At 37.4% G+C, this 22,507-nt stretch overlaps 1 protein-coding gene across 1 annotated transcript; it reads right to left on the bottom strand.

Annotated features, from left to right (window-relative positions):
* Window positions 1-228: 228 nt before the first annotated feature.
* LOC136241037 (uncharacterized) lies at window positions 229-20,668 on the bottom strand. The gene is made up of 3 exons (XM_066032218.1): window positions 20,548-20,668; window positions 3,276-7,038; window positions 229-486 (listed from the first exon to the last, which is right to left on the bottom strand). The coding sequence occupies exons 2-3, from the start codon at window positions 7,026-7,028 to the stop codon at window positions 406-408; spliced, it is 3,834 nt and encodes a 1,277-aa protein (XP_065888290.1). The 5' UTR covers window positions 7,029-7,038; window positions 20,548-20,668; the 3' UTR covers window positions 229-405.
* Between the last annotated feature and the right edge of the window lie 1,839 nt (window positions 20,669-22,507).

The raw sequence follows: 22,507 nt of genomic DNA, 5'->3' as shown, positions 1-22,507 counted from the left end.
CTGGTAGTATGTGTAGCAAAAATAAAACATCACTGGATGAGATTTTCATGAAATAATACAACGTGTATACAAAAATATATTTGGGGGTTGAGAGCCCCCTAAATCTGCCCCCTGTAAGAAGCTGTATAGCTTTGACACGTGTATAATACAATACACTTTATACAGAATGGCTCTTTAAATTGTACATAAATCAATCTGACCACACAACCCACACACAGATGCCCCAAATGAGTGGAATAAAGGAGTGATTTAGGAATATACTTTTACATACATATGTACATAGACATGAAAGTAAGCAATACAGTGTATGCAGTGCATTGTAAGTAATATAGCATGTATATGCTGGTGCAACTATAGTTCAGCAAATATTCCAATTTGATGGTCAAGTAATAAATACATTGGATGTTACTTAGTGTTGTCTTCTTCTTCATTATCATGATCACCACTTACCATTCTGTCTGGAAAGTCCAACAGGTAATAATCATCCTATCATAGAATATTTATGAATAAACACAAAATGGTTCATCCTATCAGGGCCAACGGTTCACTGATAATATATCCCTATAAATGTTAGAGGACCTCCAAAAAGGAGTCTTACAGGTACACAGAAGGACATGACTACAACATGAAATAAACTGGAAAACAGACTTGCAAATGTACTGGGAAAATTTTGCCTTAAATGTCTAGTAACCATAATTAACTGCTTGAAAACAGTATCAAATGAACAATTCTGAACATAATCTTGAAGGATGCTTGTGTTGATAATACGCTGTGCTTAGAGCTAGTTCCAGTTTTCTCAATTAGTCATGTCTTGGCTGTAAACAAGCTAAGATACTAGTTTTAAAATGCTGAATACTAGTTTTAAATGCACGGCTTGATATTGGCCCAGCACGCTCTTCAGAGGCTTGCAAGATGTTTATTGTTTTGGGCTGGTTCACTGTAAGCTATACTAGAAAAATCAAATACAGGTCTGTTTGAGTTTAAGGCATGTCCCACACAGAAGCAAGTTTGGATATAATGACTTTGTTTTTCAATACATTACAGTTCACTATGGGACCCAAATAGACATGCACATACAATTTGCATGTGTTACACATAAAGCTATTCCTATCAGCCATTACAAGAAATTAGTCAACATATAATTTTCATCTTAAACAGCTTTTATTTTACGTTGGAAGTTTGAGCATACTAAAATGAAAGAATGCTTGATGACAGGTATGCAGTGGACATAGTGTATACCAAAACAAAAGAACAAACTATATAGCAGCTACAATGTGCATTGTCAAGGCTCCTACACGGTACAGGGTTGAAACTGGGTCAGGTCAACTGGGTCACATATTGTCTGGATCTGACCAGCTTTATAAAATATCCAGGTCTACCCTGGATTGGATTAAGTGTGCAATAAATTAATCTTTACACATCATACAGCAGTAAAGTTTCTTTCCTGAGCCACGCTCTCTTATCAGAGTGTATGTTACTGTCTGTAGGCATACATGATGTCACACCCATTTATCAGTAAGGTATATTGCAGCCTGTAGATATACACAAAGCACTGCCCAGGGGCGGATCTAGGATTTATAAGGGGGGGGGGGGCTAACTCAAGGTACTAATCTCTTGGGTGGAGGTGTGCAAAGCTTCCCAGCATGCTGGAACTAGGGGGGTCTGGGGGCATGCCCCCCCCCCCCCCCCCCCAGGAAATTTTTGAAAAATAGATGCTAAAATACTGCAATTTGGAGACATTTCCACATAAAATTCATATTTTCTGCCTGTAGATATTTTGTATACTGCCTTTAGATTATAGGTATGGCTCTCTGAAGCATTTTGTTAATGGAAAAGTTTGGGTAGGTACAGACAACCAAGTACATGATGCACCCCTCTCACAATTGCACAACACTGAATAGGTGCATGTTAGAATAATAGTGCTGAAAGTGGAAAATTTTGAAATTTGAACAATACAAGATTGAATCTGAGAGCCTTTTCAATGGAAATTGTGTACCTGAATTAAGTATTGCGATACATGTTAACTACACAAGTAGATGAATGAAGCCCTTTAAACAGACCACTGCACTTCATTGTATGTATAGGTGCAGGCAGATTTGGAAAATATCCATAACAGAAGTAACTATATGCTTCCAGTGAATGTTTTATTAGAGTAGTTAGCTGACTGCTCTATTAGAGTATCTAGATCTTGTACACCTCCAATGCTGATCCGGGTCTTTGTTGCATAAACTTTAGCATAAATCCACTGATAATACCTTGGAAAGATGTTTATAAGGTGGTTTTATGAGTATTTGTATTATTAGTGATCATATAATTATGCTAAGACAAAATTTCATTATAATACTCAGTATATTGATCAAGTAAAGCCTAAAAGTGAAGGGGGGGGGGCTTCAGCCCCCAAAGCCCCCCCCCCCCTCCCCTGGATCCGCCCCTGCTGCCTGCCTACATGGAGCCGCACCCACTATTGATCATTATTGTACTGTGTGCATTATAGTATAGTCTTGCAGCAGGCAATTTTATCAGTAAGGTGTGTTAAAAATTGTATGTGCACACACAGCCACACAGGACATAGGATACGTGCTTTGCTGTCTGTAAGAATATGTGGAACCATGCAGATTGTTAATTTTAAAACTTACTTGTTTTGTTATCACGTATACATGCATATAGCTACCTGTTTACTTTGATAATACTTCATGGCCAGTGCATGGAGCAGCAAAAATATAGCTCTTAGTGCACACCTGGGTTTTATATTCCCAGGTCACAACTGGGTCTGACCTGGATTACTAATTACGTCAGTGGGTCATCCAGGTCATCAGTATCGATACAGTTTCAATCTTGATGCAATGCCATCACAACAACTAATACAGTATGTAAAAAAATACAGCACATTTCTGGCTTCATGACACAGTCAGTCTGAAACAACAGATGTCATATACAACCCACACATCTAAATAAATTGGTTCTGTACGTGGTAGACACTATTTTTTTTGTAAATCCATGCAGTGGTCAAAATTAAAAATGTCAGGTGTTTGAGTTTAGCCTGTTACAAATAAACAAAATTTCAGGATCTTGTGTAATCCCATTCCAAAAATTTTTAATGTTTTAAAGGAATCAGATCAATGTGAACATTCATGTACTATATACAGTGCTATATAGCGAATATTAATCATTCGTACTAGACTATTAACATGTGTGACATGCATGCATGTCATGTTTGGTTATATACTATAAACAGTACATCAACTGCAAACACAAATGCATAGTTACATCCTTACCAAATTTGGCTGCTGATCGCCATTCAAGTTCTTCCTCCTCACATGTGGTACAGCCAACCACAATCTCCAGGAATAGTATACAATTACACAGACAAATGGTAGCAATGTAATGGAAATCTCTAGCCAAATAAGCACTTCTTCTGAACTACTGGAAAAGAACACATACTGTTTGATCGTCAAGATGGCAAGCATCAGAATGTAAATCAACGAATAAGCTGCATTGTCTACATATCGTTTGAATGGCATCACCAGTACATGGATTAGTAAGATAACAAGGAAAAAAGTGAACATCAGAAACAGGAGACGGTTTACATCTGGTGTTGATATGCTAACTAAAATACTAAAGAAAATTATCCGATACAGAAATGAATGCAAGCCAGCAAAGAACGCCAAATTATCTTTGTAGTCACCTTGGAATGAATCTAGTACAGGTTTAAGCTTGTTTATAAAAAGAACTTTATTGACAAACCTGACAACTGTACTCTCTCCCCATTGGAAATAACAGCAAACAATAATCATAATAGGATGTAACACCAAGACCAGTGTAGGAATAAAAATGACTGTTGCTATTGCAAGTAAAGCACCAGTTGCATACAAGTTGTATCGAGCATCTCCAAAGTATTCAATGTCTCCTTGTAGGTACACCACTCTTTTGTATTTAGTTTCATTACTGATATAAGATAGATCAGCTGACTTCAATATTCCAAAAGCTAAAACATTTATTCTTGCAAAGCACAGAACAAGGAATGCACAGATTCCATGAGTAACTGATTTATTTGAGAGTCTGAATTTATAAAAGAACCGATGATTGCAGCTACAGTAGCGACGAAGTAAAAAGTACAAAAGGACAAGAAGCACAGGATAAAAGGATAACAGCAAGTTAAATGCCAACACATCTACTGTTCCAGCATTCGGAAACAAGCAGTATGAAAACACATCATGGTGGAAAAACTCCAGGTTAGAAATACTATAAATTGTAATCACAATATCAGTAGCAGTTAGTGTCTCACTTGAATTACCTTTGAGGGCATAGTCTGATCCAAAGCGATACTGGCTGCTAATGATTTGTGAGAAAAATAAGAAGGCACTAATTGTTCCAACAGTCATCCTAATATTGTAAGTCATTATGATATAAAACAGTATACTAACTGGAATTAGGTATGACAAAAAGAAATAAAGAATTCCCATGTAGTAGTTTTCACATCTGCTGCACATATATTGAGGTGAATTCAATGCAACACTGTATCCATCAATACATTTACCACAAAGAAAACCAGTTCTGCTCCTGTTACCACACACAAATTCATCGAGTGTGGTCTCATTTGCAATTCGTGGCAACTGATCCTCATTGATGTGGTCTTTGTAACAATACCGATAAGGGCAGGATGTAGTCAACAGATTAAATGCTTTACCTGATTCATACCCGATCCAGTAAAATTGATCAAAGTATGCACGAAAAGATGTAAGGTCACATCCACTTATTGCAAGCTTTTGTTTTGTGGGATTTACAAGACATTCACACTGTTTGACATCATCATTATACAAGAAACCTGGAGGACATCGTAGTAATGTTATTTGTAGTGTAGTAGCAACTGAATAATCAGTATCTGTTTGTAGCTGTAATTGACAAGTCTCTTCTGGCTTTCCCGCAATTTGTATTGATCCATTTGTGAAGTGGTAAGGGGCCACAACATATGGAGTAGGGGATTCATTGCAGGTAGCTATAAAAATAGCTGTGCTTACATTTTGACCCAACTCATCTAATAACTTTACTGGAAGATTATAAACCTCTCCTGGCACAATACTGAAATTGGTCTGTGAATAAGTAAACCTTTCTGGTGAGGTAGCAATTGTGTTGACAGTGGCAGGTGGAATATAATCAAAAGGTTCATCAACAAAGAGTTCTGTTCCTTTTAATCCAAATACCTTTATACAGGGCTGTAAAGTACTAGCAAAAATTGTGTTTGTATTGCCACCATTACTTTGACCAGCTGTGTTACCAATAAAAGTAAAATTGGTTTCCCACTTGCTAGGAGAAAAACTTTCTGAAAAGTATCTTATAAAACATATACGAGAGAGAAGATAGTCAAAAGGTGTTGACAGTTCTACATATATAGCTCCTCCATAATCCACAGCTCTGTTTTGTTGGAATATCAGAGTACTATTAGGAAATACACTAATCCATGCACCATTAATTAGTAGGATGGCTCCACCATGCAGACCACTATTGTTTTCAAACACAGTGAAAGAGTTATAACTGAACTCTGCTGTAGCACCCTCCACGAGCAGAGCTGTTGCTACATTGCTACTAAACTTGTTATTTCCTCTAAGCTGAATGTCAATTCCAGATAAGGCCACTGCTGCAATACTATTTGCATTAGAAGTATTTGACGATGGCAAATTACGAAGGTGATTTCTGTCAAATGTGCAATTGCTAATCACCAAAGTAAAATATGTACCAACAGTAATTGAATTAAAATACTCTCTGTTGATTTGAATAGCAGAGCCATACTGTGCTTCATTGTTAATAAAAGATGAGTTGTATATCTCAAAACGATTAGTTGGCACTATTCTACGTGGTTCGCGACTTCCAAATCCTACTATACCACCACCAATCCCATATGGTGCTCTATTTCTTTCAAACAAACAACCAGAAATGATAAAAGTATTATTTAGGGTTTCACCACCAGTTTGGTAAATCACATAACCGATTGACATACCACCACCTCCACCTTCATCCCCAGACACTCCATAAATAAAATTATTTGTAAAATTGCAGTTCAAAAATTCTGCATAAGTGGACATTGAATTGTGTCTACTGCGTATGTTAATACCACCACCATAGAAAGCTGAATTAGAAGTAAATGATGAAGATATTACACGTAATGAATTGTTTTGAGCTTCACCATATGCAAGATATGATAATCCTCCTCCGGTACCAAATACTACAGAAATACCAATTGAACGATCATCAGCTCTACTACCATTAAAGCCATAAAAGGCACTATTATTCTGAAATGTACACTGGTCAATAGTATAGTTGGAATCTTTGTTGTACAGATTGTCAAGAGCATTACATTCAATTATCCCTGGAGTGCAGTTAGTGAAATGAACATAAAGCCCACCACCTCCTGTAAATGATCTACTTTGCTCTATTATATTAAGCATATTGCTGGTAAATGATGACTTTGTAATGTTCACTGTTCCATTTGTGTCATACATTAACAATCCTATTCCATTGTTATGAGAAATACTTGACTCATACAAGGACACATCAGTGCTGTTTTGAATATAAAGTGCACTACGTACAATAATAAACTGTCCTTCTCCAATATAATTATTACTAACATGTTTCATTCCACATCCCATCACATTCAAGTGTTCAATGACCAAGTTTGTAATTCTGATAAATGCAATTCCTGTGTCAATATCATAACTTCCATTAGTATTAAGTGTGCACTGTATTATAGCAGGCTGGCTTGTTTTGGATCTAATTCGAATATCATGCAAGTCGGTAATGTTGTATGATGAGGTAAGGTCATAAGTGCTTGGCTCTACAATAATATCAGTTGAACTACAACATTCTGATAGTAATATTAGCACATGATCAAAAGAACCACATTGATATGAGGTGTTGTTTAGTTTAACACATTCTGTAAGTGATGAATTGTGAGACAAGATGATGGTGTGCTCAAATGTTAACACAACAGGAACGAAAAGACATACAATAAACCACTTTGCAATGACAACCATTGTGACAACTCTGAAACAAAAATAATAGACAAGGGTTAGTAATTATAGTAACAGCCACTGAGGAATGATGCATACTTCAGCATAAATATTCAGAACCCACACTGCTAAACTAATACAGTAATTGCTTATATCAGAAGGTATAGAAGAATGGTAGGCTATGATGAGATGCAGGTTTTGCTATGCACGACATTTCCTTCTTCAAATAACTGATTAGAGATTTCTCAGAGTGCAACACAAGATACCGCAAGCTAGAGACTCCACCAACTGAAGCTGAGACAAGTGGCCCCCAAGAGATAATCTCAAGACCAATAAACATATTTTGCTTACTTTGGCTTCAACATCCCTACAAGTATGCCCCACATCTTCAGTTTACTATTCTATAGTAATCAAATTGATACCATCACACTTAAAATTTCGGGCTCTACAATTTCCCATTAGCATCATTCTGAGCACCCACAAATTGCTGACACAGAATATAGGCAGGTTTCATTGTTTAATCATAGTCCACATGGACCCTCGTTTTTCGCTAATAATTGTTACACAGGCCAATTTGAGCCTTTTAAATGCCACAACTATTTAGTGCTCTGATATGAGCAAGGACAAGTTAGTTATGAGGCTTTAAAAATATCCCATAAATTTAGTATGGACAATTCAGGTGTGTGGATATGTTTAGTGAACACTTGTTCACCTCTTTGGTATCACTGTATTTGGCAAGGGGCTCAAGTGAACACAAACTGACTATTATTATCAATTTTGTCTAATGACAGGGTACACAAAAGGCCAAGTGCCCGTACAAGGTGGTCCCCAGCAAATACAAAAACTAAAGCTCACACAATGACAGTACAAAATGACACAAATACTGTACAAAAAACAAAGGACATTGACATACAAAAAGAAGACAAATCAATTAGACAGAAACAAAAATGAACAAAATTTTGATTTGACTATAGTTTCCAAACAATTGGGGAATGAGGTCAGTCTGTATCAGTATCCTCAGTTGCATAATCTGGAATTGGCTGACCCTCCAAGTGGCAGATCGGGGTGGGGTGGGGACATATTTCCCCTAACCCTCCTACCTTCAAAACATTGCATACAAGATCGAGATACTTAATAGAGCAGTCAATCACTCTAATAAAGCATTCACAGTGCAGTGTAGTTTACCTATGAAGCTATAAATAGGGATTTTATTTTACATACGTATCTATATTTGTGACTGAATTTTGGAAAATCACCCATATGGGCGCATTTGACACCTAAAATATTTAATGATCAAACCACAAACTTTATAGTGCAAATCTACTTGTTGATGGTTTTAAGCCATTCTCAACCTTAAATTACAAGAAAATTCTTGAAATATTTTCAAAACTGTGCCCTGCTCTTATTAGCAATCCACTAAACACAAAAATTCTAATTATTTCATGCACACCCATATGGGTGATTTTCCAAGATTCAGTCACATTTGGTAAAGGATAGCCATTATTGTTGTGACCTTTATTCTTTGCTTTTCAACTTTTCAACAATGTGCACCCCTCCTTTCCAAACTCTGGATCCACCCCTGCCTCCTGGTAAAAACATGAAGCCATTTGGATCTAGTCATTATTGGAAGATAGTGTAGAAAGAAACCATCCGCAAGATAAAAGTCCTGTTGCAGAACAACACAACTAAGGTGGATATTGTATGAGTTCAACAATCACTCTATGTTGATGGCCTAGTGTTTAGTGCAGGTTAGAGGAGAATCTTCATGGATTTTAAAAGCAAGGTGAAGCTGAGCACAAGGATCCGAGAGCATGGTCTATAACCAGAAAATGGGGGCATTTTATGTGGGAATATATAGGTGGAGTCATTGTGGGATTGGATATTATGTCATTTTAAAATCATCACTCATTGTCAATTAAAATAAGTGTGGAACATTTTTGTTGAAAACCTGAAGAAATCAAAGCTTGCACTTCATTACTGCTTTGTAAAGTTAGACATGGATCACAGTGGGAAAATAGTGATAGTGAAAACAAAGCTGGTCAACAAAGAAATTCACAGTGACGAAATGGTGCCAGTTCCCTGGCATCACAAGTGTGCATAAAATGTTCAAAGATGTGCCTTGGGTGGACTACAGTGGCAATGAGTTGTCATAAGTTGCTGTTTATGGCGTTACAGCAGCATGAAGACCAGGCACAATTTCAAATATGGAGGTCCACATCCACATTGTAGAGTATAACCATTCTACAAGGAAGTTTACTCATCTAGATCTAATACATCATCCATGTATCTTGTTTTTCATTGTATATTATTGCCAGATTCCTACATTTAATAATTACACTAGTTTGCTTACTTTTCTTGGCTACTACATAGCATGTGTGACTATTCTATTAGAATTACTAGCTGTGTATCAGGTGGTTGTTTTATTAAAGTACAGTAGACCCTCAGTTACCAGGTTGTCTAGATAACCCTCATTTATCTGAAATTGGAAATGACTGCTTTATTAAAGTATTTTTAATACAACTGTATGTTATATTAGAGTATTTCAACAGAGCTCTGTATATAAACGTATGGACTTCAGTCACTAATCTGAACACTTTACTATTGCCTAGACACATTGGGGTTCGGATAATTGAGGGACCACTGTATTTCGATCCTACTACTTATCTTGAATGAGCTACATAATATATCAAGAGCACGGTCACCTTACATGCAACATCAACAACTAATATGAAGTTACAGAACTCTCTAGAGTTCCTATGGATACATATACATGAAATTGACAAGGAGAAAACATCCTGACCACCTGGCAGATTCCTGTAAGCGTTTGAGTATTAATCGGATGGCTGCAGGTTCAAGGCTGCCCAAGTCCAGCCATGGATTTTTTCCTCCTTTCTCCACCTTTTCAAAAACACTTTCTGTAAAACTTTATTTAAACAGGCTGTAGGACCAGGTGTCCTACTACATACAACATCAACAACTAATACGAAGTTACAGAACTCTCTAGAGTTCCTATGGATACATATACATGAAATTGACAAGAAGAAAACATCTTGACCACCCGGCAGACTCCTTTAAGTGCTTGAGCATTAATCGGACGGCTGCAGGTTGAGGCTGCCCAAGTCCAGCAATAGATTTTTTTCTCCTTTCTCCATCTTTTCAAAAACACTTTCTGTAAAACTTTATTTAAACAGGTTGTAGGACCAGGTGTCCTATATACCTTTAGTTCCTTTGATTTCACAACTTTTTTCACCCAGGCTTTTTAAGGCCGCACCATTTTTTTTCACAGCTTGGCTGTTTTTGTGTGGATACCTTTAGTCCAATCATTTTATGGAAAAAAGGGATCAACCTTTAACTAATTGCAACACAAGCTTTCTTAACAGTTTTTGGCACAGAAAAATGTGCTCTAGAACATATCAAAAGTCTTAAGGAATCTCATTAGGGGAAAGTGACCTTTTTTGGCCATTTTTGGAAAAAATTGAGATTTCTATCTATATTTCATTCATATATCAACCAAATTAGTCAAGCTTGGTATCAAGTGAATGGTCTCACGGTAAGGAACAACATGACATTTGTTTGAATTTAATAGCTCATTTCGTTCAAAGGTTATAGCCATTTTTCTGATCAAAATTGGGCCTGCCTACGCACATAATTAGTTTTACAGTTTTCAATGTAGTGGTGCTCTTTTGTTGACTGAAGCACACTTTATGTTGTGAAAAAGGACATATTTCCTGAAAAAGGAGTTTGTGGCACTTTCAGACTTAAATTTTGCCATGGAAACCAGAGTGTACCATCAGTTGTTTGGAGCAGAGCAGTCATTCTACAGAAGGCTACACAGATCCACTAATTGTATCGCAAACTGTATACTTTTATTGCTATGTGAATGTAGCTAGTGTAATGGTAAGTACAAATAAAGTTATATTCATATTCATGTCAACAAATGGCATCCAGCTGTCAGCAAAAAGCTCAACTCTAAAGGTCTTAGCTTTAATAATTATTGTTCAACTAACTGCAGAACAATATGTCTGACAACTTTTCTAGTAGTATAGAGTTAGATTATTATCATGATTATAGCTGGGTAATAATGTTCCAATAATTGTTGCCATGATAACTAATGTTGTTGTTTACTTGGTATTATAAAGAAGAGAAACAGTGTCTTTCTTTGTTGCTGTACAGAATATCGAAGAATAACATGGTAGGTGTCTAATAAATGCTGTATTTTTCTGCTAAACTTTTATATTCGTGTTACTATGATTTGTGATGCACTATTAAAAAATTTAGACATACTCATAGACATTTATAATTTAGGCTGCTTAAATACCTTTTAATTCACTTGGAACAGTCATAGGGAAATCAGATTAGTACTATAGCTAAGCGCATGACAATCCTTGCACCTTTCTTACTTTATTGTATGGCAAGGTTTGTGAGACAATTGAAATGGCTAAAGTGTCATCCTCTGATCTCAATGGATAAGAAATGGAGGTGCCAGAAGAGTGTGTCATTTGCAATCGCCGTATTGAAGCATTATCCAAAGTTACCCTAGGTGAAAAGGTATGTGCAAGTATCAACAAAGCTAGTGAAGAAAGAGGAGATGCTGTGCATTGTGTACCTGGGCAGTTGGTGTGTCAGGAATGTCGTTGCCAGTACTGAAAAGTAGATCAAATAGCAACAACTTGAGTGAAAGAAGGAGAACCAGGCACAGCAACAAATACAAACACTGGCAAGTGTATGCTTAGGTCAACACAAAGGGATTTTAATTTTGACACTGACTGCTTTTTTTGTGATGAACCAGCTATTGTTGACAGAAGAGAAAATATTCAGAAGTTATAGCTGTAAGAACAATTGAAATGAGACACAATTCTAGCAGTGTGTCATGAGAAAGGAGATGATTGGACCGGCAGATGCAGTACAGGCAAGAATATTGCATGTTCATGATCTTCATGCAGCAGATGCAGCCTATCATAGAGTGTGCAGTGTCAATGTTCATACCATGAAGCAACAAGCAGCATTTCATTAATATGCTTGGCAATCACTTAGAAAGAAGGAATTGCAAAGTGTATTATTCTCCAGGAGATGCTGATGTGATGATTGTACAGAAAGTTGCAGAATCAGCCACAGTAACAGACACTGCACTAGTAGGTTATGACACTGACCTTTTAGTATTGTTATGCTATCATGCCTACTTAAATTCTCATGCCATATTTTTTAAGCCTGAGCAAAAATAAACCACTAAGAAACCTAGAGTGTGGAACATAGCACTGTTAAGCAGAAACTTGGTCCTGAGATATGCAAAAACCTTCTGTTCCATCATGCTATACTTGGATGTGATACTACTTCGCAATTGTATGGTACTGGAAAAGGTGCTTCACTTAAGAAATTCAGGTCAAGTAAACACTTTTGAGAGCAAGCAGAAGTCTTTTATGCATCATCAGCTATGCCAAAAGACATGATCACTACAGGTGAGCAAGCTTTGGTGACATTATACAATAGAAAACCAGGAGAAACATTGGACTATTTACATTATAATTGCTTCTGTGAGAAAGTAGCTACAAATACTAGGTTTCTTCATCACCTACTTTGGCAGCTGCCAAATCCCACAGCTTCTGTGTATACTTACAAGTACAGGAGTGAAAAAGATGCTGCAGTGAATTTCAGCCACTTGAATGGGGGTGGAAAGAGTCTGAAGGGGCTTTAATGCCATTTAGCACCAGCTCCAGAAAGGTGTAATTGCGTAGCACTGCAAGATGTACATGCAAGAAGTATAATGCAAAATGTTCTCCTGCATGTGGCAATTGTATGGGAACAGCTTGTACCAATGTTGATACTTGTATTCTCAAGGATGACAATAATTGAAGTACACTTTCTGTATTTCCTTACAAATTATTTACCATGTTTATAATTATGTTATCATACAGTACAATAGTACTGTATAGTAGGGACGATGAAGGTGTGGGTGTGGTCCACGAAGAAAAATCTATCCAAAATCATCTTCAGAAATCCTTCACGGCCATTTCACAGTATTGGTCAGGTATAAACAAGCCCAAATATGTCTTCAGAACGACCCGAAACGTTTCCAATGAGGTGCTACGAAATTTAAAAATATATATTTTAGCAAATTTTCTACTGCCTCACTGCCTGCCTCACTGATGCGTTCAGTCAAGCGTAGCGGAAAACTGGCTACAGCTACAGCCTTGCTTCTTTGGCGGAAACGTTTTGAATTTTGTGGAGAAAAAACCTTTCACAATATTAAATACCCACGATGTGTGTACTAATGTGTTACTGTTTTATCTTTGATCCTTCTTTATCGTGGCCATCTCTCATGGGTATGGCTTCCATCAAAGCACGCACACCACAGTGCCCCAACATATTGGAATAAACGTGTAGCATAATTGTAGCAAGCACGTGATTTTAATGGTGGGATGTACCTCTGGATATGCTGCTGCCTGTTCAACATCACCACTACACGCGTAAGGATTAGAGTGTTTGCTTTGGCTTGAAGGTGGTTTCTTTTCCGAGTTTAAAAACCGGTTGTATATGGCGCCTCTCTACAGACTCTATGGGTAGCTTTCCCAGAGCACTTTTCAGGCATACTACAACTGAAAAATACCGTAGTAGGCCTCATAAGCTCGCGTATCTCATCGTCTAGAAAGTGGGCATGACCCGTACTTACGCGAACTAAAAGTAAGAGCAGCCCTGAGGCTTTGTTGAGAGAATTAGTCGAAAATAATACTGTAGACACACTGTAAAACAGTTGAAAAGATACTTCTGTGGGTAATGTGTAGTTTAAAGCGGTTTGTTAAAAATCCGCATCCTTAGGAACGTTTAGCTGTGTATTTCGAGAATTGCAGAAGAGGGGTGAATTACTAAATACAATAAAAAAATTTACAAAAAAAGGACATAAACAAGTGCAAGAAAAAATTTGGAATTTTCCATATGAGTAGGGACTGCAGCAATAAAAAGCACTGAAACAAGCCGCTGAGACAAAACACAACTGAATGATTGCATTTTAATCCCTACTTTAGCCTGCTATGATGTATGGTTAAAGTAGGGATTAAAATGCAACCATTCAGTTGTGTTTTGTCTCAGCAGCTTGTTTCAGTGCTTTTTATTGCTGCAGTCCCTACTCATATGGAAAATTCCAAATAAATTTTTTTCTTGTACTTGTATTATTGCAAATTCTTACTATGGCTAAATCATTTATTTTTCAATGCTATAACATAAAAAATAACAGCAGAGCAAAAATTATTAACTATTTGCATGGGCGGGAAAATTTTGACCAGAAAATGGCTATAACTTCTGAACGAAATGAGCTATTAAATTCAAATAAATGTCACATTGTTCCTTTCAGTGAGACCATTCACTTGATACCAAGTTTGACTAATTTGGTTGATATATGAATGAAATATATGAATGAAATATAGACAGAAATCTCAAATTTTACCAAAAGTGGCTTTAAAAGGTCTCCAAAAGATCACTTTCCCCTAATGGGATTCCTTAAGACTTTTGATATGTTATAGAGCACATTTTTCTGTGCCAGAAACTGTTAAGAAAGCTTGTGTTGCAATTAGTTAAAGGTTGAACCATAAAATGACTGGACTACTTCAGCACTTATGCAGTAAAAGCCTTAATAAATAAATTAAAATAGATATCTACAAATGCTGCTTACCTGTACAAAAAAAAACAATACAGACAAAAAAGCCAGCATATACAAACACAAAAAGAAATGATATCTATAGCGTACCCTTGGTTATCCAAAACCTCAGGCAATGTTAAAGTGTTCAGATAAGTAAATTGTTCAGACAACTGAAGCCCGCACATTTACATACACAGCTCTGATGAAACACTAACATACACCTGCACTTAATACTCTATAGAAGTCATTCTAATTTCAGATAATCAATGGTACCAATAAATGAGGGTCGGTAACTGAGGGTCTACTGTTATCCAAGCTGTGAAAAAGGGTGCGACCTTCCTAGTATGAACAAGATGTGATATACCAAACAATCAAAGGCAGCCAATAAATGTCAATTATTAATTTGTTATGTCAGAAAATTATAATGTCATTGCACCCAATTCTTGGCTGCCACCTTTGATATCACATCTTGTTCATACTAGCTACTAGTCTATTTTGTATAGCTGCACCCTTTTACACAGCTTGCTGGTTTGGATAGATTGTCTCTGCCATGGTAAGCACTCCATTCAGGATCGTGCTAGAGAAACACAACAAACCACTATGCACGCAATTTAAATATAAGATTTCATTAAGATAAACCCAAAATAGTGAGAAGCTTCATAACATAAATACAACACTGTCTATCAGCAGACTTTTGTATTATGGTAGACATCATCTGTTACTATATTTAGTCAGTCTTGTCAAACACCATGCACCAGAATACAAAGGAATTAAATATATACTTCAGCAGGTGATGATCCCCCTTGTTTAAGTACTTTCATTGTAGTGATCCTTAGTAGCTTGTAAAATTTCTAATTTTATTACATTTGTATGACACCAATAGTATGTTTGCATGTGTGTGCATGCGTGCGTTGGTGTGTGTGTGTGTGCGTATTGAACAACACAGGAACAATGCGGTGAAATTGGGGTCCCTGTGTTGTATAAACATGTTGGTGGGAGATTGCACTGCAAAGTCCAGGTTGTTGAGGGCACAGGTAAATCAATTTGCTGATGATTTAGCTCTGTATGATGTGACCGGCACTATGTTTGAATCAGCTAGGAGGAGTTTGTTGAGGTGGGAAGTAGTTTTGGTTTGACTGTCAGTATTCCCAAAACTAAGGGGCTGTATTGAGTGAGGATGATATTTCTTAAGTGGAAGGTGGAGAGATTGAGATAGTAAAGGATTTCATTTATTTGGATTCGAACTTGTCAGCTGATGGTGAAGCAACTCGTGAAGTTAATTGCCATATTGCCAAGGTATCTAAGGCTTTTGGCTCCTTGCAGATGCCAATATTTTCCAATTGTACTTTTTCTGTCCATATCAAGAGAACTAGTAATAGTTTCTATTCTGCTGAGACTTGGACGCTGAAGGCCCCTAGATTGACAATCATGTTTGTACCATCCTGGGAGTATCAAGATTCCAACAGTGGAATGAGCAGCTTGTTTCTCAACAACTGTCAGTTAGGTTTAGTATGCCTTGGCTGATTGTCTTTTGGAGCGGAGGTTACAGTACTTGGGTCGTATGGATGAGAACTGCACCCCTGAGCACTTTTTATTTGGTGAACTAGTGAGAAGGTGACCATTCTAAGAAGAGATGGCAAGATGAAGTAGTGGGTGATTTGCATGCCATTGGTGTTGGGGATGGGTGGTACCAGTTGTGCCAGGATTGTAAACAGTGGTCGGAGCTGTGTGCCAGTGCTGTATATGTTATAACACAGAACAGAGGGACAATCACCAGTGCTACTAACATCTTTTCCAACTTTTTATTGTTCCTGTGGTTGTTGTTTGCGGAGACAGGGTGATTTAATTAGACATCACCAATTTTGTGGATCTACCAACTTGTCACTCCAGAACTCTGCTATCATAGTACACCGTACAGTGGACAGCTACCAAGTACCAAGTGAGTTCCAAGTATTGAACCACTATAATAGCTATCAATTGCAACCATATATGAAATGTCGGTTACTGCTGCCATTCTTCGCGTAACTAGTAACCATAAAGCATACTTAACCATGCTGGTTTATTGCTAATTGCATGAACTATAGGATTAAGTTTATGTTTCAGATGAAAATCCCCTTGTTTAACAAACTGCTTGACTTACTGACTGATACGATGCCTTCAGGAAGCTGCAATAGCTTATGCTATGGACTTGACTTTTCCAGCTGCAGCCTGACGGGTGCCTTTTGGCATACTGCAGTAAATATAATGCATGCATCTATGTATGATGCACCCATCAGTACAAGATATTGTAGTGTTCCAAAGGCTTTGTGTGTACATAGGTGAAAAGTAAGTGAAATGACTACTTTGCTTACTGTATAGGGACATGCATTTTGTCTAGTGATGTGTGATACTTATCGATATATTGGAATATCGCGATACTCCAGCTGTATCACGATACTGATACACACACATACATGTATCGATATTTTGATTGCGCAATCACGGAAATATGAAGGTCTGGCTTTCTTCAATTTAAAAGTGTAGCTGGGTTTTTTACCTGTTTCCTAGACTGCTTGTTATATAATAGTGCAATGGTGTAATGGCTGGTACTAGACAATAAAAATTTATCGGCCGCCCACGCACTTAATTAAACTTGCCTTCTTTGTACAAAGGATGCACTGTATCACATATCGATATCGTATCGTGACTACACAGCTGTTAGATACAGATACACCATTTCAGGCGTATCGCACATCACTAATTTTGTCGTGCAGTTACAATGTCATATGTCTTGTGCTGCTCTTTCCTTGGGTATTATAAAGTTCTCTGATGATGAATTATTGCACAAAAAAGTTATCAAACAAGTGTTACAAAAAGTTAGGAATTTTATAAGCTAATAGGGATTGATATCATACAATATGAAGTGTCTAGTCAGTCAGTCAGTAGAAACTCTACACACTGTATAGTTTTTTAGTCGAAGAAGATTGATTTGTGCATTTTATCATTGTACAGTGTGTTGTGGAATCCAGCATAGTGTTGCTATGAGAAGCTAGTTAATTAAAAAATAACAATCATATTTTTGGATATAGCTGCATACTACACTTCCCTAAATGGAGTTAAATCTATGATCACCTTCTAACAGCTTAATTTTGATATGGCCAATAACAACTAGAAATTGAGGCATTCTATGGATACTTGCATGGTTACAAGATAATAATGGTTTAATAAGTAAGGCATTGTTACTAAGATTCCTAAGTTTGAGATGAGGGTTGAGCTACTTTTGAAGACCAAATGCAAAATACTACAATTATGTCAAACTATACAGTATACTGTAAGTCTTATATTTTTTAATACAGAAAGCAAGCTCATAATATGTGAATGGCTACACGTAAACTGACTGTTATCGCAAAATTCTATTTTGCTGTAAAAACGAATTGAAATAAACTGGGTAAAAATATGCATGCCACATAAAAGTTTTACACCATAGAGCCTAGAAATAAACTGCAAATAACAGCAGTATGCATGCGGTATAGCTAGTTCATTGTTGACATTTTTATCAATAAAATGTGTGTGTGTGTGTGCGTGCGTGCGTGCGTGCGTGCGTGCGTGTGTGTGTGTGTGTACATGAACCCCACTGTTGCATGAGGCCATACACTTGGGGTGTCTCAAGGTTAACCCTAGTTCCAAGTTGAGTGGTCTGGCCCTATACAATCTAAAACACATTATCACGCCGATCATTTTCCTCGATCATTTGCAAACACAGCAAGACATGATTATCAAGATAGCAAGACCAAGCAAACTTGATTAATTGTTTCTCATCCCCTTTCTCATCCTCAGTCGAGATCATCACCACCATGACAGTAGGGTTTCCAATTCAAAATGAGAAGGTGCTTTCTTTTGTTGTTTCTGGAGATTTTCACACAGACTGACCTTTAAGATATAAAGCAAACAAGTGCTAGTTTATTATTGGATTGCTTGTAGCATTTGGTATCAGCATACTTTTAATGCACAAAAACATCCAAAAAGTGGCCACGTGACCAAAATATCATAATAGCTACATTGGACAGCCTATTTGAAAACTCATTGTATTTTAAGTCACAGTTAGCGTATTTTGTACCTCAATGAAGACTTCTACATTTTTTTTAGTGCTATAGCACATCCTGTATAGCTGTGTAATTGAATTGTTTGCCACATGACCAGTTTTTGGATATTTACAGTTAAAACTGCACTGATATTGAAAGCAACAGACAGTTTAACAATAAACTGGTGATTGTTTGTTATCTTAAAGGTCAGTCTGTGTGAAACGAACCAGAAACAATGAAAAGAGCTAAGGAATCATGCAGCAGCATAAGATTTTTGGTCACCTTGACCACTTTTTGGATATTTACATGTGTTAAAATTATGCTGATATTGAATATTCAATAACAAATTAGCACTTGTTTCATTTATCTTAAAGGTCAGTCTGTGTGAAAATATCCAGAAACAACAAAAAGAAGCACCTACTTATTTTGAGTGGAAACCCTACGGGCCGGCATGAGCCTGCGATTGACGTCATTCCTTTTTCTTGCCAGAAGCCATTTAAGCATGATTTTACTAATGGTGATTTTACTATTAGTAACACGAAAGATTTAACCTCTTCAACATTATGTAAACAGTGAAAGGATACACTCGAACACTTCTCGATAGACTGAATTACCAGGAAAACATTTGAAATACAGCATAAGCATCGTGCAAGTGATTTTACAAGCCTCAAACTCGCCACCATATTTCATCGAATAACGACTCAAAAAACCAAGCTAAAATCGTCGATCATGCCTATTTTAAACGATTCGTCTGTGTCCACTCAACCAACAGCATCATAGTAAGTGACCATTTAACAAAAGCTGAGATCCCCAAACACCTTCCAACAACACGTCTATTTTACCACTCAGCTCGTGCCGATTTTCTGGATTTGACACTTAGTCGATCAGGATCTGTTCTCTAGCCATTGGAACTGTAGAGGCCAAGGGTAGCAGATATGATGCTGTTGAGCTCCAGTACTATGCCGCCTAGTACAATACTTTCGCGGTACACTACAAAGGAAGTGTTAACGATCGAGTACTGCAACGATGATCCGGCGTTCCTTTGAAAACCGGCAGTACGCAATCCGTAGTATATAAGGTAAATGGGGGTAACTTCGTGAAAAGTTTGCGTTTTTGTTTATAACTTTAGATATACAAAACCAATAAATACGAAACTTGGCTACAATCAACATGTGTTTATGTAGTCTAAGTTTGCCAAGTTACAATAGATTTGAGTAATCGGTTAGAGAGATATGGCAGGAAATAGCCGATAGTGTCAAAAAACACGCAATGGGGATAACTTCGTGACTGAATTTACGAATTCTCCTGTTTCACTGCCTATAGCCATGGCTGAAACATGGATTGTTACCAGAAAAGAGTTACACTAGACACTTTACCTACTTCTCCAAGTTAAAAGAGTCGAATAGAACAATGTACATGGTCCTCTAAGTGGTTAAGAGCAAGTTTTGTAGTACCCGGAAAGTTTTTTTAGCAAAAATTTTGTTACACATCAATTGAACGACGATTTCATAAAAACTACAGAAGCTAGAGTGTCATACTTGGACTCAAAGTAATCACCATATCCTAGCGTATATACACAGAAAATATCAAATCGTTTGATCAAGCCATTAAAGAGTTTCAGCCGATCAAAGTCGAAATTCACGAAGTTACCCCCGTCACGAAGTTACCCCCGCCTACCTTACTATCTATGAATCTGTCGACTGCCAGAACAACAATGCTATGCTATGTCATAGATTATATATTCCCTACTATAATCTATGGCTATATTATATGTTCACCACACCCTTTTTCCCCACTCACACACAAAAGGAAAGAAAGCAGTCTGGTTATGAAATAAATGCACCATACTTACTTTTACTTGTGTTAACGGCAGTACCACCAGCCTTAGTGTCCCTGACACCTATGCTCTTATTAGAAGACGCTCGTTGGTTGTGTCGTGGATGTAAATATTATCAGCGATAATGACTTTTCCGTGTACGCTCAGGATCTATCCGCAATATTAATTTTTACCGGCAAAATGGCGACGGAGGGGCAAGAGGGTTTCACCACAGATACTAGCTATACTTATAAGTTTTTTCACTGTCTCACGTTCTTAACAAATTAAATCAGACAGTGACTTGATAATAACAAGACAGGAGGTCGGAGATGTTTATATACAGTACCAACTATAGAGAATTCCTGTAAAACTTTGAATAGGCTTTTAAAAGGTTTTCATCCTGGTCCAGGGGCGTAGGGAGGGGGGGTCCCGGGGGGTTCAGGAACCCCCTCTGTAAAATTTAGACTTTTGCAAGCAGGATCCCAACACAAAATGAGTGAGCAATATGCAGGGAAGGATTTACAGAGGTAACATGAGCCCTCTTCAAAACTTGTTAAAAAGATCGATATACTCTAATAGAGCAGTCAGGTATATACTCTAATAGAGCAGTCAGGTATATACTCTAATAGAGCAGTCAGGTATACTCTAATAGAACATGCATGTAAATATCCATGTCCATATGAAGTTTTTCAGACATTCCAACATTAAATGCAAAACTTAGCATGACCTTATACTGCTATAGCTTTGGTGTGCAGTGTTTAAAGATATAGAGCTCCAGTAATTTATCACTTGTGTTATGCAAAATGAATTCATGCTATGCATATAGTTGTATTGTTTTGATTGTCATTTGTATCAGTGGATTCATGGCTCCTATACCACAGTGAGATATAACCATCACTTACAGATTACTATATGTGTCTCTATGTGTTATGCTGTCTGTTTCCACTAGGTGACTTTATCTAGTACTGCCATCATCTCAGGGGCACTTAATGCATCATAATTAATGTACTTTTTGCATAAAATATAGTAATTTGCTGAGTTTTGATTTATTTATTTTTTTACAGAAGAATTTTTTTTAAAAGATAAAACAGTACATAATAAACAAAAACAAATTATCTTACATATGGGCCTCAGCGACCTGCACAGCAATCGGTGCCTCAGCAATGGGACAGCGCAAACTGGACCTGGCACCGCGAATGCACATAATTGCAGACCTCAACAAAGAGAAGCTCAATTTACATCTCAGCCATCCCATGACTATTCCATAGGAAAGACTGTGCTTTGCACTCAAAAGGTTGGCCAATCTCTTATAAAACTGAGTAGCAGCATCACCCATTCCACCAGTAGTAGTAAAAATTAAGGGAGTAAATGAGGCATTTTCTACTTCATGAACCCGTTGTTGGTATTCACGTCTCTTTTCCTTGTCATGATGTCGGTATGCAGAGTGTAGGGGTTGATTTTAGGGTGCACTAGGGTTAAAAATTCTGACATCAAAGTATGACCTCTCAAATCGTCCTCCCCAAAAACCATTAGCTGCAATGTCAAGCCTTGCGTTATCATCACAATTAGCTGTTTTGTATTGAAGGGTCTCACCAGAAAGAGGCTGAAGGTGGGGTTCAGTGACAACATTGTTACAGACCTCGGAAAGTACATTGGCAGTTAGATCACACACTTCATTATGTCTCAGAGAAGGAAACTCCACCCTTTCGGCAAGACAGAGCATGTTTTATGGTAAAAGAGTGACCACAGGCACAGGAAGTAGGGCAGGCAGATGGTAGCCAATGATAGCGAAGCGCAATTGCATCACGAAAAGCAGTTTTATGAAGCACAAAATTATGCGACTTCAATGGAAGACAAGAGAGCCAATTCGATGCACCCTTCTCCTGAGCCAACATGACTGACAAAAAGCAGCATAGGAAGCATGAGTATTGATTTATTAAAATATTGAAAGTCTCTCAGCGGCTGGGGGCTGAGCCCCCAGACCCCTGCTTCTAGT

Source organism: Dysidea avara, chromosome 12, assembly GCF_963678975.1.
Source record: "Dysidea avara chromosome 12, odDysAvar1.4, whole genome shotgun sequence".
In the NCBI taxonomy this organism is placed as follows: domain Eukaryota; kingdom Metazoa; phylum Porifera; class Demospongiae; order Dictyoceratida; family Dysideidae; genus Dysidea; species Dysidea avara.
Note: the sequence above shows the minus strand (reverse complement) of the source record. Positions and strands in the feature narration are given on the sequence as shown.

Bases quoted from the DNA above. Each gene is read 5' to 3' on its own strand.
- LOC136241037 (XM_066032218.1), bottom strand. From the start codon at position 7,028: ATGGTTGTCATTGCAAAGTGGTTTATTGTATGTCTTTTCGTTCCTGTT. The intron at 487-3,275 runs GTAAGGATGTAA...ATTCTATGATAG, and splicing joins GCGATCAGCAGCCAAATTTG to GATGATTATTACCTGTTGGA.